Source organism: Pseudorasbora parva, chromosome 20, assembly GCF_024679245.1.
Source record: "Pseudorasbora parva isolate DD20220531a chromosome 20, ASM2467924v1, whole genome shotgun sequence".
Lineage (NCBI taxonomy): Eukaryota > Metazoa > Chordata > Actinopteri > Cypriniformes > Gobionidae > Pseudorasbora > Pseudorasbora parva.
Window position 1 is genome coordinate 2,252,035 of NC_090191.1, and position 19,940 is coordinate 2,271,974.

General features: G+C 38.9%; 1 protein-coding gene across 1 annotated transcript in view; it reads left to right on the forward strand.

Moving 5' to 3' along the window:
- LOC137049958 (zinc finger protein 721-like) overlaps window positions 1–19,940 on the forward strand; it is a 60,089-nt gene that overhangs the window by 14,072 nt on the left and 26,077 nt on the right. Inside the window, exons 4-6 of the mRNA XM_067428711.1 lie at window positions 10,802–11,077; window positions 12,988–13,040; window positions 17,889–17,973. Of these exons, the coding sequence (XP_067284812.1) occupies window positions 10,802–11,077; window positions 12,988–13,040; window positions 17,889–17,973 (414 nt within the window). The remainder of the gene's footprint in view (window positions 1–10,801; window positions 11,078–12,987; window positions 13,041–17,888; window positions 17,974–19,940) is intronic.

Here is a 19,940-nt window from a genome sequence, read left to right on the forward strand (position 1 = left end):
CACACCAGAAGCGTGTCTGACGCGGCGCTGCTGCTGCTGGGAAGCCCTATACTTCATGCTAAATATAAATGAAAATGTATGTCATTATATCTTGTTAAGTTGTTATAACGACACAATTGAGTGGAAAATATAGGCCCTATGTTGCAGCAATGCGGCACCGCACCTGTAAATGTGAAAAAAGCGTTTCCATTGCAGTTTTGCGAAAATGTCCTTTTTCGAATTGCCTGAAAAACCACCTCATGAGAGCATTAAAACATTTTTGCGATACATGGGAGTTTTTGCGAAATTGCCGTTTCCATTGGGCGTATTTTCAATTCGCAATTTCAATTTGCGCAAATTGAAGGGTAATGGAAACGCGGCTACTGTGACTTCTTCCCAAAAGTGTTTGATTGGAGTGCAGTGCCAGGTTGCATGGATGTACAGGTCCTTCTCAAAAAATTAGCATATTGTGATAAGGTTCATTATTTTACATAATGTAATGATAATAATTAAACTTTCATATATTTTAGATGCATTGCACACCAACTGACATATTTCAGTTCTTTTATTAATAATACTGATGATTTTGACATACAGCTCATGAAAACCTCAAAAATATAAATGAAAATATCTCAAAAATGTGCATATTTCATCCGGCCAATATAAGAAAAGTGTTTTTAATACAAAAAAAGTCAACCTTCAAAGAATTATGTTCAGTTATGCGCTCAATAGTTGGTGGGGAATCCTTTTGCAGAAATGACTGCTTCAGTGCGGTGTGGCATGGAGGCGATCAGCCTGTGGCACTGCTGAGGTGTTCTGGAGGTCCAGGATGCTTCGATAGCGGCCTTAAGCTCATCCAGAGTGTTGGGTCTTGCGTCTCTCAACTTTCTCTTCACAATATCCCACAGATTCTCTATGGGGTTCAGGTCAGGAGAGTTGGCAGGCCAATTGAGCACAGTAATACCATGGTCAGAAAACCATTTACCAGTGGTTTTGGCACTGTGAGCAGGTGCCAGGTCGTGCTGAAAAAACAAATCTTCATAAAGCTTTTCAGCAGATGGAAGCATAAAGTGCTCCAAAATCTCCCGATAGCTAGCTGCATCCACTCTGCCCTTGATAAAACAACGTGGACCAACACCAGCAGCTGACATGGCACCCCAGACCATTATTGACTGTGGGTACTTGACACTGGACTTCAGGCATTTTGGCATTTCCTTCTCCCCAGTCTTCCTCCAGACTCTGGCACCTTGATTTCCGAATGACATGCAAAATTTGCTTTCATCCGAAAAAAGTACTTTGGACCGCTGAGCAACAGTCCAGTGCTGCTTCTCTGTAGCACAAAAGTGGCTTGACCTGGGGAATGCGGCACCTGTAGCCCATTTCCTGCACACGCCTGTGCACGGTGGCTCTGGATGTTTCTACTCCAGACTCAGTCCACTGCTTCCGCAGGTCCCGCAAGGTCTGGAATCGGTCCTTCTTCACAATCTTCCTCTAGGAATCACGGCACTTTTCAAACGCGTCCTTCTCGGCAGTAGCTAAATGGGTCGTGTACGTGGCCTTGTGGGCACTGAGCCCCTCCCCCTCAACATTTTTTAGGGGCGGGGCACCGACGTCCGCCGGCCCTCGCCGGCCGCCTGACTGACCCTGACCGATTTTGGTGGGCCTGACCCTCTCAGGGGCCCGACGGGAGCCCGCAGAAGTTTGGAGCCACAAAAAGCAGTTTCCACCTTTCTCCACAGGATTACGACAGTGACATTCATTAATATGGTGGGGTGGACACATTCTCATCCCAAAAACCCATTATTTGTCCACTTACCCACTAAAGTGAAAGATTGACCCCTAGCCCCCAGCTGACCGATGCTGACCACCGCCCCACCCCCAGCCCACAAAACCGCTATTTGTCCACTTAGCCACTAAAGTGACAGAATGACTCCTAGCCACTAGCTGACCGATGCTGACCACCACCCCACCCCCAGGCCCCGCCCCCATCCCACAAAACCACCATTTGTTCACTTAGCCACTAAAGTGACGGAATGACCCCTAGCTCAGTGGTTTTCAAACCCTGGGTCGCGACCCTCGTGTGGGTCGCGAGACTTAAAAAATGGGTCGCCAGGACAATTAAGAAAAATGGAGTTAGCTTACATTAAAAATTGAAAAAAAAAATTTTTTTTTACATAAAATCATTCTATAGGCCTATATAAAAGTAATAAATACATGAAATATATATTGACTTAAATAATTAACAGATTAACAAATAAAAACAAAAAAAGGAAAAGAAATGTGTGAGTTGCTGCTGACTGGTTCATTATCGTGAGGCGCGACACTCCTCCAAACAAGTTCACGGAATGGAAACCCAGAAGACAGAAAGCAAATCGTGTTTTCTTTAGGCTATTTTATAGCACAATGTAAGTAAACACTTTTGCTATTTTAAATAATGTCCTTCTCTTCTGTATGACTATTACAGCTTTTATTTGTTTCCTCTGCTCTTTTGCACTGGCGCCTCGATCACGCGCACACAACATGCGAACTGTGATGGCATTGCAAACTTGACATCACAGCCAGTTCATTATCAAAATAAAATAGCCAACCTAATATATAAAAAGTTACACAGCTCAGTTTAAATAGTCAGTAGTAGCCAACACTTCGTGCCATTCAGCGTGAGCACTGCTCCTGAGGTGTTTCCAAGTAGAGACCCGCTCACAACATGCATGTTTTGTCTCGCTCCTGGCCGCATACAAGTATAAATAGTTTTTTTTTCTTCTGCGTGGTTTGGCGTGGAAGAATACGCGCAAAGTGCGCTCATAATTCCAAAAAAGCTCATCTCAGTTCAACGCGATCTCACAAAGCTCTGTTATCAATACAAATGACTGCGCAATGAATCTTTAATTATAATGTCTAAACTTTCTTTGTTATAATCAGAGGATTTGTCAGCATACAGAATTCAGCACTGCATTAAAACTCTTTTGAGCGGTGAAGGGATTTTTCTCTTAAATGCATCTGTTTGGCCATTGCGTTCTAGAAATAAACATTTGTTGTATCGGCTTTGTTTAACCAATATATTGGTTACATTGCACAACGTGGCAAAAACATGTTATACTCTGCCTCCACCTGTAATTTGTTTTTATTTTATTGTAACAAAGTTCTTAATGTGAGGAAGGAAGAGGACACGGGGGTCGGCTGGACGGTTGATGTTCTTTTATTTCTTAACTCAATATTCAAAAGCACACTTAGAAGTGTGGAGATTCTTTCCTACTCCAAACACTCGCGATCACTTCCGGGTCGGTACTTCCAGCTTCCGGTTTCTCAGTCTGTGTTTCAGCATCAACCGTCCGTCTCTCTCTCTCTCCCTGGTCTCTGGTTCCGCCGCGGTTTTATACCCTCTCCGCGCTCATTACTGGAACAAGAGACAGGTGTTATTAATCTGCGTCCAACCCACTCACTTACCGCTCGTCCCGCGGCTCTCTCTCCCGCTGCAGACCTCGCTGAACCACGCCCCCCTTGCCACATTTATTTTATAACATTTTATTTGTTTCTAGATGTTTTCTTTTTATTTATTTTTATTTTGCTGTAGGCAGTCATGCAAATAGTTTTGTTCTCCCGAAATCCGTACACACACGAGTTACCGCCTGCACTCCGCCATCAAATCTAGTCCCGCGTCGCTCTCTATATGCCTTGGGTTCCGCGAGTCCCGCGGGAGTGCACTTCTCAAGCACAATTATGCTCATGTGAAGAGGATGATTTTTTACCCATCAATATTGGGAGGCGAGTTAAGTAGCCAAAGCCTATAATAAATAATGGTTTAGCATCTAAATTTATCACCAATATGGAAACATTTGGACTCGAATGAGGGAGTTAGGCTGGTTACTTTTAGGTCGCGACAAAAAAAGAGGGTCGCTTTAAAAAAAAGTTTGAAAACCACTGCCCTAGCTGACCGATGCTGACCACCGCCCCGCCCCCATCCCATAAAACCCCTATTTGTCCACTTACCCATTATAGTGTCAAAATGACCCCTTGACCCCTCTGCTGATCACCACCCTACCCACAGGCCCCGCCCCCAGTCCCACGTACAAACTATTTGTCCGCTTACCCACTAAGGCCCTGTGGACACATGTTAATTAAGTGTATTTTTCATAAATATGATCAATAGTATCGATAAAACCACCTCTACTGTACTCTACACACTCAGTGGAACCATTCCACGTCTGTTTCATGTCACAATTGTGTATAGTTTGCATAAAAAACTGAATGTCCACGAAACCATTATCAAGGGCCCACTGAATACATCAGAAATGGGATGTTTCTGTAATATTTGGTGCAACAAAGGGAAAACATCACAATTGCAATGTATTCAGTGCACTCCAGATAGTGCTTAGGTAGATTTTTTTTTTAATTCAAGTTCTTGTCATGATATGAACTATTGACTGCACTCAGCAGGTGCCCCTGATCCTATAGCATCAAGTTTCACCACAAAATTCCACTGTCCATGAACCTGTATTTTGTATAATGGAAAAAGTTGCATGTGGGATCTCCATATCTCAGATCTGGAGGGGTCTAGAGAGCCAGGACTTGCATTCCTGTCTACATCTCAGTGCCTTCTATCAGAATCCAGAGTTTAAAGAAGATCCGAGAAACTCGAAAAGTTTCCACAAAAATACTCAAAGGGATATTTTTTGGGTGGGAAAAAAATTTGTTTCCAATTTTCTCAAAACTCTGGATTCTGATAGAGGGCACTGAGACGTAGACAGAAATCTAAGTTTAGTGGTGCTAGAACCTTTCAGAGCTGAGATACAGAGATCCCACATGCAATTGATCCCATTCTACAAAACACAGGGTTCATGGACAGAGGAATTCTGGGATGAAACTTGATGCTGCCGAATCAGGGGCCCCTGCTGAGTGCAGATAAATATGTTTCATCAGAATATGTTGGCAGGAAAGATTAATCCTGTTCCTGTATTGGTGCAAAAACAAGAAAACATCCCACTTCTGATGTATTCAGTGGACTCCTTGTAAAGGCCCTGTGGACACATGTTAATAAAGTGTATTTTTCATAAATATCATAAATATTATTGATAAAACCACCTCTACTGTACTCTACACACTCAGTGGAACCAATCCATGTCTGTTTCATGACACAATAGTGTATCGTTTGCATAAAAATTTCTTTGTCCATGGATCCACTATTAAAGGCCACTAAATACATTGCAGCTGGGACGTTCCTCTATTTCAGTGAATAAAACCCTTACATTGACCTAGGGGCGTCAAATGCTTGTTTGTGGGGCCCTCATAAACAACATATTAAAGATCAAAATCCCAAAAAATCTGCAAAAATAATTCCGGTGAGAAATGAACCTGGGGGTAATTAATATGTTGTAATGGTTACCGAGTAGATCGTTCTCTGGGATGCGTTTTCGTGAAAATCGAATGTAATGAGTTTTATCTCTAAAAACAGATTAGCTTATAACGCTTGTCTATGGTGCATGGAATAAGTGAAATGAAATCGCTAGTTAATACCACTAACAAGGCTCAAACTAACACTAACACGGCAGCATAATGAGGCTCCCTACATGCAAACCGAAGCATTGAGAACTTTGTAAGTGTACAAACAGTTTAATAAGAAGATACTTTATAAAGACAGTACATTACGCATTAACAGGCAGTAGCCATCTTGGAAAACAGTCTCGACTCGTCGAGCCACGAATGCTGTGCTAAGTGATGAACTGTGACTTGAAATCTCATATGGTCCGTTGTTTCCGGAAGAAGGTCAAGGTCAATTTGTTTATATAGCACCTTTACAACAACCACTTGACTGACCAAAGTGCTTTACAAAAAAGCCAGATAAAAGTCCAAAGAAAAACTACACAAAAACAAAAGAACATAGCAGAAAAAGCAATACAAATTAAATATCAAGACAGAAAGCAGTAATAGAATCAAATAGCATTAGCAGACAAATAATAATAATAATTAGAAAAGCAGCATTGGCAGAACAATAGCAGACTAAGAAAGGACAAGAGAGATAAATGCGGAACAAATTTAGGCAGTAACATAATACAGCAAAAGGCAAAGAGTAACAAACTCAATATCAGATGATAAGAGGGAAGTGATGAATTAAAAGTGTCAAGTTTAAAGCTAACATAACACAACAGACAGTGCAAAACAGTCAAAAGTAGTCTAAAAGCTTGAGAAAACAGGAAAGTTCTCTAAGGGCAGGTTGTTCCAGAGTCGCGGCCCTACCACTGCAAATGCGCACTCCCCTCTGTGCTTGAGTCTAACACGAGGGACAACAAGCAGAGGCTGGTCGATCGACCATAAGTTTCTGGACAGAATGTATGGGTTAACAAGACCAGAGGGATAGCTAGGAGCTAAATTATGCAGGGATTTAAAAACAAACCCTGCTAAATTATGCCGGGATTTAGGGGCGGCAGTGGCTCAGTGGTTCATGTAGGTTGTCTACAAACCAGAAGGTTGGTGGTTCAATCCCCGGTTCCACCTGACCAAGTGTCGAAGTGTCCATGAGCAAGACACCTAACCCCAGCTGCTCCCGACGAGCTGGATGGCGCCTTACATGGCTGACATCGCCGTCGGTGTATGAGTGGGTGAATGTGAGGCAAAATGTAAAGCGCTTTGGATAAAAGCGCTATATAAATGCAGACCATTTACAAACATTACAATTTTTAAATCAATTCTTTGTCAAACCGGCAGCCAGTGTAGAGATTTAAGAACCGGCAATTTATGGTCATATTTGTTACACTTATGAATAAGTCTAGCCGCAGCATTTTGGATTAACTGTAAACGAGCAATTTGAGAGCTTGCTATGCCGCAATATAAAGAATTGCAGTAGTCAAGCCTAGATGTGATAAAAGCGTGAAGAAACCACTGAACGCAACAGAGAAAATAAAAATAATTATAATTTTAAAAAAATCAGATGGGTTTGGCCACCCACTGATGGCTTGCTTTGGTAAAGGTGTACTTGAATTGAGGGTCTCCTAACAAACACAAATAAAAATATTGATAAATCAATTATTTCCCACAATGTAGGTAACTATAATCACCTGTTCCACTAGAATAAATGTTATTGCTGGTTGAGCCTTTAAATCAAATGTACAAATCTACTAATCAATAAATAATTGGGTACAATGCAGTAGAGTTATAGATTCAGAGGTAAATATATTTTTTTACCTTCTTGGGCTTTTTTTTTGTTCCCTGCTAGCATTCATATATTCATATTGTGGTCCATGATGGCTAGTTCAGTGCAGGCCCTCATTGAGTCATTGCCGAAGTGTAGTCGCTTTGGCGGATACTTGAGTGTAACATTGTGATAGACTTCAAGTGATCCTGCAAGTGTCCAATTGAAATATATTGCTCAAAAAGAAAAAGCCATTTAGAGTGTTGATAGATGGGTTGGTTACCAAGTTATAGTGTACTACAATTGTTATTATGCCTCTAGTGTTATTGCAATAGTACAGGAAAAAAGTGCTACTAATTTTCACAGCTTTGAACTCCCTATCCTATTGAGAATAAAATAATGGACAACAATTTAATTAGCTTGAGGGCATACCTGTATATTTAAAAAGTGACATTTGCCTTATATCACGGAGGAGATTTTTATCCATAATGATGCCCCTCAAAGCACAGAAAGCAGTAGAATCCTTTGTCAGCCATTTTTCCATCTTTGCTCCTCCTCTGTGAGTGATGGGTGAAGACATTGGTATTCTAAGGGGCTATTCTCCTCCCATCTATGAACACCACAAACATGGTACTGCAATGATGTCCAACACCGCACAGTCCTGATAAACAAAATATAGTATACATTCTTAATTACTCAGTCAAAAAATTTTTTAAATACCATAATTGTTTTAGTAAGACACATCAAGACAAATCAGTGTCGCTGCACAGATCAGGAGATTGTTTCGTCCCATGTCTTTTTCATCAGGACACGAAGCCCGACTCCCCTGAATGTCCACGCAGGCATGTCCAGTAGATTTTAAGTTGGCAGGCTCGTGTCACCATCCTTTTCTCTTCAATTGTTGTACCACATTAGCCTTGTTAAACCATACCATTCTCAGTAGTAACTGAGTTTTGGTCTGGCAAAGCTTCAAAGAAAAATCATTTCCAAAGGGGCTTCACCAAAGGACGCCGCTCAAAGGCCTCTGGGTGCAATTGGATAGACCTAAAACCAATCATAGCAATGAAGGAGATGGGGATTGCAGAACAGAGAAACATCTGAGACTCTGACAGCAATTCTCCGTGTGTGATTTCGAGGAAGATGTTGCAATGGCTTCTGACGACTTTTGCCGTTGTTGTAAAAGAAATATGATAATAGCTGAGCTGATAATAGTGTCCACCGCCACTCCATGAACATTTTTGCAAAATTTGGAAACCCTAATATAATCTCAGAGCAACTGAAACATCTCGGATTGACGGTCAAACAGAAAACTCCACGCTCTGATCGCATTGTTCGCCCCCATTGTAAGGCATTTGTATTGCGATTAAAATGCCATTTGCAATATTTTGAAAATAAAATAATAATGATGAGTCTTTGGAAAATTGTATCACAAACTTTATTCAAATTCAGTAATTTCAGATGTGTTAGAACATTTTCAGACTTAAGAATAGTTACGCTAGTTATTTATTTACAATTTTTACATAATTACCAGATCTAGTGTGAGGAAATAAGCACCGAGAGGCCAGATACAGAGCTGCTGTGTGGCGTTAGCACATGATCACACACTCCCCATCCTCCTCATCAAAGTAGCCGGTGTAACATTAATACACATCTGGTAGCCAAGTGTTGTTCTTTGCTCGGGTTTTAATGAAAAAGAAAAGTTTAAATCGCTTAAAACAGACGCGATAGCTGATTCGAACGAGTGATGTTCCACGGCGCCATCCATCTTTGAAATGTACAAATATGCTTCACCGTTGCTGCGCTGTCGTCATCGTGTAAAGCACGCCCTAATGTTTGATTGGTGCCGCGATTTCGACGGATTTAGAAATGGGTTTGAATGAGCTCTTTGCCAGGCTACTTGCAAGAGCAAATCTAAATTTGCCGGAAGTTGTCTGGGTTTTCCCAGGCTAGTACCACATGTGTGGCAGGTCTTGAAGAGCTCCAGCAAGTTGGACTCATCCACTATCCATTTTCTTCCTGCCACTCAATAGCGTAAAGGTGAAATCAGCAGTCTCTTCTATCTCCATCCCCCAAAGCTAACAATCAGATCATGAACAGATGCTCTTGAACCTTCCTCCATGTGTTCCTGTTCGTGTGACATGACCTAATTAGGTAATTAAAAAAAACATTCAAGCTTTTACTTTGGAATGGCATTATCACTGAAGCAAAGAGTACTTGAAAAAGATACAGGAAGCCATTCAACTCATTTGTGACATAGCTCCACTGCCTGCATGGATAGGACTCCAATAATAAGACAAATGTACAGTTTCAGTGAAGGTAACGTTACACCAACAGCTTTACTGCAGAAAGGCTCGAATTCAGCAAAAGCAAGCAAATAATGTTTAGTGTTCACACATTACCTCATCCAAATGATCTGCAAGAGGTATTTCGGCTCTTGGTACCGCACTTTTCTTGAGGTGATTTTTTTCTGGGAGTGTTCAAGGCTCTTCTGGATAAGATGAAGTCATCCTTATCGAAATGTTTACTGCAGACGCGGTAGACCCTTCTGTCGAAGCGTTTCTACCGGTGTTTCGACATCGACCTGTAATACGACCAGCCACTGCTTCAACATGTCACTATTCTTTAGAGGAAGTCTGTGAAAACTTTCCGGATTGTAGTGTTTTTATTATCGTATCGCAGGCGGGAAAAGCACAAACACAAACCATTTTCTTATACACGTACTGTTCGCTCACCTTTTCACAACTACTGATTCGTTCACATCTCACGTGTACAAAGCCTTTTCCGGCAACTGATAAAATTTATCTAAAACCAAGCATTAAAAAAATAAACAACCAAACTCATTTTAAAACAAATTAAAACTAGAAAATGCTAAACTATAATAACCTTGGTCTATGTGTTTTTATGTCTTGGGTGTCTTTAAACTGCTCTAAAACTGCCAGATTTTAGCCCCGATAGGTTTTGCGAAATCGCCGACAAATGCCCGAAATCATAGGCAAATCGGTGCTTGTGCACGTGTGTGACAATCACGCAGTGTGAATGATCAAAGACTCGATCAGAGAGAATCGCAGACACCCGCGAGATATTTGCCGTGCTAAACATCTGGACCTGTCGGCGATTCAAACTCCTGCTGTGTGAAATGAGAACAGCAGTGACCCGACGAGTTTGAAAATTGTGCAATCTGAACTAGGCTTTAGCATGGTGTTTAACAAACTTGCATTCTTGCACATTTGATCTCAACAGTTTACTCTTTCAGATGACAACTGTATTGTTCTTTTCTTAACAGACAGTGCAGTAAAACCATGACAGCGATTCTCAGAGTAATCTTGGGGCCAGACAGCTGTCAGAGGGTGTTGTTTCCTTCTGGTCTACCTTCAACTGTAACGGACCTAGAGACTGAGATAGAGACTCAATGTAAAATAAACAATCCTTTCAACTGCAATTTATGGATACACTTTTTGGCAATGACTTCAGGAACCTCACTTCTGTGGAAGAAGTATAAGACAAAGCTACAGTTAAGGTCATATACACATCTTGCAAACCTCTCGATGGAGATCACTGTGCTGACGTTGACTTACCAACCACTCACAATGATGACCCCCTTATGTTCTTCTAATGATGGCACCATAATTCTCTCATCATCCCAGTCCACCTATTCAAGGTCTTCGTAGACAGATTTTCCTCGTTTTTCATATGATGCAGAGTTAAAGCTTGAACAAGCCGACACAGGTTTCAGAGAAAAGGGGACCTTGCTCATTCCTGATCCAAAGCTGAAGTCCGATTTACTAGAGGGGTTGATACAAGCAATAGTCCAGCACAAAGTCTCTGTCACAGACAGGGAGTTTGACCAAGTTGCTGAGGCGCTCATCAAGAGGCATCCATGTTTACAAGAGAGAGGCTCAGCCACTGGCTATGGAGGATGGAAGACCAGCCTCAAATACAAGCTGTCCAACTACCGCACGCACACATCTCCGGAAAGTAGGATGTCCTGAAGTTTGTGTAAATGCTTTGAAACATAAACCTGATGGTAAACATAGTCCTGCCTTTGACGTTAAGAAACCAAAGAGGGGTGAAGTGGACTACTATCCCTCCTTTCCACTTGGGGAGTGCGAGGAGTCCCTGGAAACGATAATGGGGTGAACTAATTTCAAATATCACGCAACGTAATAACAGAGACAATTAGGGCGAAAATTAAGAAGACAAGAAGTAATACGTTGTGCTCCAATGATCAGTGACTTTCTAGAGAGAATGGCCAGCTCTCTTTGATGTAATGAAGGTAGGGGTGTAACGATTCGTTTAACAACGATTCGATTCGTATCACGATTTGAGGTTGTCGATACGATTTAAGGACGATATTGGTTAATTTAGAACGATATGATCTGAAACGATTCAGTAACTTGAAATCAATTCAGTAACTTTTTAGCCAAAAATTTTAATCAGTGTGACTGTTTTATTTCAACCGAATCGAATCGTTGTTAAAACGAATCGTTACACCCCCTAAATGGAGGCAAGTAAAAAAAACGTATAAATTGTGAAATCTTGTGTGGCAGATTAGGGTTAGATTAACACTCGTCTCCACTTTGCATGCAATGATGTGGCTTGCAGGCTTATTTTAATGCTTACAGAGGTTAATGTTTTGTAGTATGTCGGATGTGAAACTGTGGTGGGCCTCCACAGTTTACTACATTCATGTTTGGAAATACTGCATTTGATTTACTCTTAAAAATTAAATTTCTCTAAGGAAAAGGAGCATGAAAATATAATGATGGTATTTGACAAATAGAGGGATTGTTGCAGCTAAGAAATAATCAGTGTTGCCACATTTACTTTGAAAAAGTAATCTGATTACTCCTTAAAAAAGTAACTTAGTTACTTTACAGATTACTTGATTTTAAAAGTAGCTAAATTAGATTACAAGTTACTTTATTAGTTACATTAAGCAGTTGCTGACAACACCCCTGCCACCTCAACATAGAAATGACAACTGTTTTTGGCAACACTCACTTTTTATTGGTAGTGAATTTTTAACAGTAACGTCAACAGTGTATCCTGACTAGAGCTCTGCATTTATGCCCAAGCCCGACGGCCCCGACTTTTTTACGCCCCTTTTTTTTAAGCTTCTCCTTCGTTTTATATTTATTTTAATAATTAAAAGGAACAATGAGATGTGCTGCTCTGGTGGAAACAACATGAGACCATGATAGCTTACTCGACTGTCAAGACATAGCACAGTGTTTATAGTCCGCGTCAGCAGCAGTGTGCGTTTCTTCAGCGCAGCTGCTAGAGTTATGGCCTTTTTACAACTGTTTCCTTTATTCCTTTTCTCTGACCAGGTATCTATCTGATTGCGAAATGACCAGGAGTCCGAGATTCATTCGAGACGTATTTAATTCCGATCCGTAAATTAAACTTAAAATAAGTCCAACAAAACACAATCATCTTCAATAAAGATTAATGAGACTTAAGGATCTTACCAGTGCAGGTCGCTCTTTCTCATATTGCGATCTTTGAATTTGAAATAAGCTGAATAAAATGCATCCTCAATCTTTTGCTTTGATGTGAACTCCCTTAAATGAGCATATACCGTGGGAATTGAAGATCGGATTTATATTCATTTTGCGGAAGTGTAAGGTAGGCTATAAGACAACCTGCATGTTCTTTTTTTATTTTTATAATTTTTTTAGATTGTGTAGCCCGTTTCGTTTTTTGAGCGCCGTTGCAAGCAGGTTGATAGGCCTATATCAGCCTGCCTCAGCTTATCAAAAATGCCTTTTATTGTGGTGGTATAATAACTACTTTGTTTTTAATGTCAAAGTAGTTATATTTCGTTTAGTTTCTTTATTAGGTTAATTTAGAAAAATGTTTAAAGCCTCCCTCTGTCATCAAAGGACTCTGCATCTACCTAAACGAGGAACCTGATGATCTCGTGCAGGAGTATGTGGTGAGTGTATAGTGAAGTAATAGTGTAACATTGACTACGTTTACATAGACAACAATACTCCGATATTAATCTGATTAAGACAATATTCTGATTAAGAGGCTACCATGTAGACAGCGATTTCTAATTACCTTAATCTGATTAAAGTCATAATCTAACTAAACATAAATCAGATTAAGACATGTGGAGTATGCCTATTTTAGTCGCATTATCAGAGACATGTACACACCTTAATCTAACTATTAATGTTGTGTCGGAGATTTCGCCGCATTTTGTGACAGGACACATAACGTTACGCACAACAGGGGAGTGCAGAGGGGAGGCTTTGTGGGTTCGAGCCTGTGCCCTTTTAGAAAATTAATCAAAAGTGCCCCTTTCAACAATTATCGATAATATTGTGGCCAATAAAACAAAATTTGAATTATAATTAATATAGCAACGTATACAAAACAGTAACAAATGGCGGAAAAGTCCCGTTTATCTTTTACGGATCTATCAGTCTGAAATGTCGTTGCCATAACGCGTTGCTATGGGCGGTGTGTGTTTTGCTTGACTGTTCATTCTGGACACTGCTCTCTATCTATTTTTTTATTTTTGTTGTAATTATTATGCTCATTGTAAAAGTAAAATACAATAAGTTTGTATCTGTAATCGCAAACCAGATGGTGAACGCCTGTGGCTCGATGGCAGGAAAAACAATCCAAACAGTCACGATTTTTAAACCTTTTCATCATTAATCAAAGATATTATTATAAATGTAGGCTGTCAATAAGGAGGAAAGAGGGGTAGTGTCTCTTCAAAAAAACAGAAAGAGACCATTCATAATATTACAAAAAAATTAACAGACGCTATGATTGGATGTTGGAGAACATAGCGTGGCATGAGGACGTAATGACGGGCCATAATCGATCTATGTTCTATCACATGTAAAACGGGAACATGTAAACACCTTAATCAGAATATTGTCTTATTCAGAATAAGGTCAATAATTAGACTAATTGTCCATGTAAACGTAGTCATTGTTAGGCTCAGATCAGACAGTACTACCCTTTTTGTTGAAGCCTACTTAAAAAAAACAAAAAAACAAGAAAGAGCAATTCATAGTTTTCAGTCATGTGACATGCATGGTGACCTGGACGGCAAAACAACAGACCAACATTGGGGCTCACACCACGACTTCCCCATAGTGATGCCGCAAAAGAAGTTACATTTTATTCGGATCACCTCTCAACAAATATGGACACAACCTGGAAGTGTTGGGCACTTCCGATCCATGTTACGGCAAACGCTGCTGCATTTCTATCATTCAAAAGCAGCACGACTGCGGTATTGTTCACGTATACCTTGCGGGGAATCCCTGACCGAACACATCCCAGGCTTGTTTCTTCCGTGATTAGTGTATCAGAAAGCACAACTACCATCCAGCATTTTGGCAACGCAAAAGTAACTAACTTAAAGTAACCGTGTATCACTTGCTTCCTGGTAGGCAGGCAGCGGAAAATGTATGATTTGCCCTCCCAGGGATTGTTTTACTTAGAATCGGACACCATGTGAAAACTGTGAATATGCTGCTCTTGTTGGTTGCTGTACGACCACAGAATTAGCTGTAATTTTGCTGTAAATTGAACTTGCACCTCTGAAAAAAAACAAAAATAAATGGATGGGCAGAACCGCAGAATTTGAATAGTCGAATATACTTTTTAATCAAAAAATGTAGACTACAACATGTTTTATCTGCTTTAACAAAACAATACAAGTTAGCTTGCCCTTTAACTTAAAATAATGTAAATAAAAATAGGACGTCTATTCCATGAAATTCCTTTGCCAGGGTAGCAAACAAAATCTTGGCCCTACTTTATATTAGGTGGCCTTAGGTACAATGTACTTACATCAAAAAGTAAGTACAATGTACATATTGTGTTCATATTGTATTACAAAACTCTTTTGCTGATATTGAGTTGGGATACGGGTAGAGTTAGGGACAGGTGAGGTGGTCTGGTTTAAGATTAAGGGTAGGGTTAGGTGTAAGGGAAGGGTCAACAATGATATTATAAATGTAACTACACAAATGTTCACAACAATCTTCTTACTCTCTACTAAACATGCTTCTCCTCTCTTTTCTCCTCACTTGTCCCTTTTCTTTATGTCTCTTTTCGTTACCTGACACATTAAAAAATAAACGAGTTCAGTATAGCATTTCCTTCAGCATTTCCTTCAGCATTTCCTTCAGCATTTCCTTCAGCATTTCCTTCAGCATTTCCTTCAGATATATATATCAGGGCCCTTGGGGGTAGGGTAGGGGTAAGAGAATACAAGGTGGCAACAAATACAATATTGTGCTTGTTATTATTGAATATTATACTATTGTTATTAATAATAATTATTATGTTTCCAGTTCAAACTGACCCTAACTGGTTTTAATCAAATTTACCAAAACTATATGAAAACTAGTGAATAGTAACCATTACAAATAGCAAAACGATCAAAACAATATTACATTATGACAAAAAAACATTACAAAATATAAATATTAACAAATATTAAACAAATGACTAATAATACTGCATTTACCATATTTAACATTTTCTAATTGTATTTAATATTTTAATTTTTAAAAACTGTTAACATGCTGTATACCATATGGTCAAACAAATACAGAGGTTTGGTTACAGCTGATTTTGTACTTTCTAACAAACCTTAATAAGGAAAGTTGCTTTCCTACCTTGGCTTGCTACATATTCTTTGGCTTTTCACCATGACAATGTTGTTGTTGACCAGATGCCTGGATATTTATAACAGTTAACCTCAATCTGCTGACCAGCAAAATACTACCTTTCATCTGTATTTAAAGAGCCTCCTCTTCTAAAAACCATAACTTTAGTTTTACCCAGATTCACTGTCGTAAGGGTTCCAGAATTTTCCAGCTCTTCGTGTTAAAATTATATTAACAAATGTTTATTGTTTTTGATTAAACTCTTTAAAAACAAATAAAAAGACAAAAACAAAAAACAAAGTTCTCTGCCCCTTTTTTATATGATTTCTGCACACAAACATTTGTGTTTAGCATTGACTGAATCTCACATATTAGATGTGGTTCAAACTCTTTCTTTGGTAGTTATTTTTAGCACATCACTGACCAACACGCATTTAAATATGTATTGAAGAATTAAACTGATATGTGTTTTATTGTTTGTATGTGAATGTCTCTACACATCTGTGACTTGAGCATGAGATCAGGACTTTTATTTTGTAGTGGAGATGTGACGTCATAAGGCTGCGCCGCGCTCCTGCATCTGTTGTGATTCTGCTGAAGAAAGGTTTGTGTTTTAAGCTTTTAAAGTGTTTAAATCAATAAAAACTGTTCTGGCAATGTTATAGTTTCAACAAGAACAGTTAAATTAATGAATTAAAATTAATAAAGTTTATCATAAACATGGAGAGTAAACTATCACATGTAAATACAATAAATGCAATAAAAAATTAACTATTATCAACAAATAATAAAACGTGTATAAGCAAAGAATTGGTCTCAAAGCAGTATAGTACCAAATCACTGACACAGTAGCACTTCTAGAGATGATAATAATAGCAGAAACTATTACATTTACATGTTTCATAAAGTTAAATGTGTAAATGGAACAAGAACAACTAATGAAAACTTCTGTAAAGCAAACTGCTAATGTTCTCACAGAAGTGTAATCTATTAAATGTAATCTACAGATGAATACATTTATCATAACATGTCTAAATATGAACCTACTATATAAATCTTGTTCTTTTATTCGTATTTAGAGAGTTTGTTGTTGTCGAATCAGGGCCTGCATTTATCAAGCTTCTCAAAGTGCTATTTTAGTCTTAAGTGCTGAGAATTTATGAAATTTACAAGCTTCATTAAATTTACTCCTACTTTCAAACTTAAGTGTAAAAGCAAGTTATCAAATTTCTTAAAGCTAAGATTCACTCTTCCTCTCCCAGTTATTTAAGACAGCTCGAGAGGTCTCTCAGTGGTCAGGAGTGTCCAGTAGGGGCTTGTGATGGCGCTGAGGAGACAGAGACGTGCGCAAATCTTTCAAGAGAGGGAGAATGTGTTCGAAATGTGTGACGACAAACAGACAGAGCAGGCAGCATCTTTTTTCAGCGCTGGTTAATGTTGGGCTTTATAATAATAAAAAAAACCTGTTCGACTAATTCAGCAAGCAGTAGCGATCGCTTCTTCCTCCTGCCAGTTCAGCTTTCTTTTGGAATCCATGGTGGCTGATTATATTTTAAAATCTAGGCTGTATATAGGCAGGTCAGTTAACAGCACACCACCAGTTTAAAAATTGTAATTAAGACATGGTGAAAAACGTGATTATCTTTCATTTAAAATGTGTATATTATAATGTATTATCTTTAAAACCCTCTTTTATTGTCAAATGTGTGTTGGATGTAAACTCGTCTTAGGAATTTCACAATTCAATGTAAATTTATCTGATTGTATCCTTAAATAAGGACATCTTTTCAGATATTGGTTCATGCCTATGGCATCATCCAAAATCTCGTTTGTGGCACAGCAAAGTGTCGTAAATCATCTCTAAGACTGACACTTAAGATTTAGTCCTGCACTTTACTTAAAGTATGATTGGGACGCTTGATAACTAACTTTTAAGCGCAGCTTTGAGCCAAGAATTGTTTTACTCTTAAGTCAATTCTTAGCAGTGTTCTTGTGAGTAATTCTAGATGTTTGATAAATACGGTCCCAGGTCATTTAAGGCCATTAACTCTCACTCTGACTGACACTCTTACCAGTGACTGAACTACTGATTTAGTTTGGATGTGTTTTTTATTTCTGTGATTATTCTTATCTCAAAGATGGCGTTTATTAAAGAGGAGAGTGAAGACGTGAAGATTGAAGAAACACTGAGAGTCAAACATGAAGAAACTGAGACACAAACAGGTTGGTTTCGTTCTCAAAGCTGAACTCACTCATTTGATCTTTATTAAAATGTCCAGCTCTACAGATATGAGTGATATTTTTGAAGAGTGTCCTAATTTAAAGCAGCTGTACACCGTGTTCAAGAGTATTATGCAAATGATATATTTCTCTGATTTTCATAATTAATGTAAATGACAGTCAGTATAATTTTCAAGTCATCAACTTTAAAGCTGCACTGTGTGATATTTTCCCCCATCTAGCGGTGTAAAGGTTTATGACCATCCAGTGAATAATAGTTTCTGTTCCTCTCAATTCTGATTTCGTTTAAACTCCTACGGTGGCCGATTTAGTCCAAGATTAACATGGCAATCCCACTCTTCACATTCGACACGGTGCCATCGAGTGTTAAAACGTGAAAGGCGAAGCTTGAATTTACGGGTATGTCCCTCTTTGGCTACTGTACTTTCAAGATGGAGGAGCAACATGGCGACCGGCACTCGAACCCCTCACCCGTATGTGTTTTCAATGGCATATTATAAACTTACGAGAATACATTATTACTTGAAAGAAGTAAATATACATTAATGAGCACATATATTTTTGAAAGATCTGTGTTTTTAGCTAAGAATAAACGAAAAAAGTTACACAGTGTAGCTTTAAGAGTAATTATAATTTACTGGACAAACATCCTAAAGATAACAGTAACATAAACATTTTATAGGAGGTAAAGAACTGAAAATGGGCATTTACTGAATGTGCGGCTTTAGGTGGTCATATTTACTGAAATCAAAACCTATTTCAATCAAAAATCCTAACACCCAAGAAAGACCCTTTCTTTGATAGCACAATTTTTGCATCCATTGGTTCGCAATAGGGTTCGGATAAAGTCAATAAGGTCACATGACTCCGCCACCTCCTTGTTGGGACATGGTGAAGATTTTTATTATTGAATTTAATGTAAAATTATCTGTATATAATACACTATTAGATATCAGATGTATGCTGAGGTTGTGTTTGCCCTGTATTAAGTTCGTGGGGGCATTGACAACGTGCTTGAAAATGACATGTAGAAGAAGCATGATGGACAGAAAAAGATCTTGGTATGTTGTGACGTATGAGTCAGGAAACCAACTGGAAAACTAGCTGAAGGTTGTTACCATTTTGGGAAAGCAGCTATGCTAGGTAAACCAAAGAACTGGAGTGGTCTCCTGCAGGAGAGACTTGGCTTTGTTAATTTGAATAAAGTCTTTCTGAAATCAAATGATCTTTGGGAAATGATTTATGCAAGAAGAACATTTCCAACACCATCCACCAACCATCCAATACTCCATCTAGACCATCAAGGGTTGCACGACACTCATCAGTAAACAAGACAGGTGCTGGTCATACAATTAGAGTATCATCAAAACAGTTGTTTTATTTCACTTATTCCATTAAAAAATTCAAGGCAATTTTATTTGTATAGCACATTTCAAACCCATTTCATGACAATTCAAAGTGCTTTACATACAAATTAATTAAAAGAACAAAGGTAAACTAAAACAATTATAAAAAGAATCAACAGATAAGATAGGGTGCAATCAGTCGGACATACTCAGAGCTCATTCAGTAAATGCACAGCTAAACAGATGTGTTTTGAGTCTGGATTTGAATGTGGCTACTGTTGGAGCACATCTGATCTGTTCAGGAAGCTGGTTCCAACTGTGGCTGGCATAATAGCTAAAAGCAGACTCTCCTTGCTTTGAGTGAACTCTTGGTATTTCTAACTGACTTTATCCTGCTGATCTGAGTGATCTGTTGGGTTTGTATTTAATCAGCATATCTGCAATGCAGAGAGGTTCTAGGTCATTGAGTGATTTATAATCAAGTAATAGTACTTTAAAATCGATCCTAGATGTAATTGGAAGCCAGTGTAAAGACCTGAGGACTGGTGTGATATGGTCATATTTTCTGGTTCTGCTCAGAATCCTGGCCTAAGCGTTCTGTAT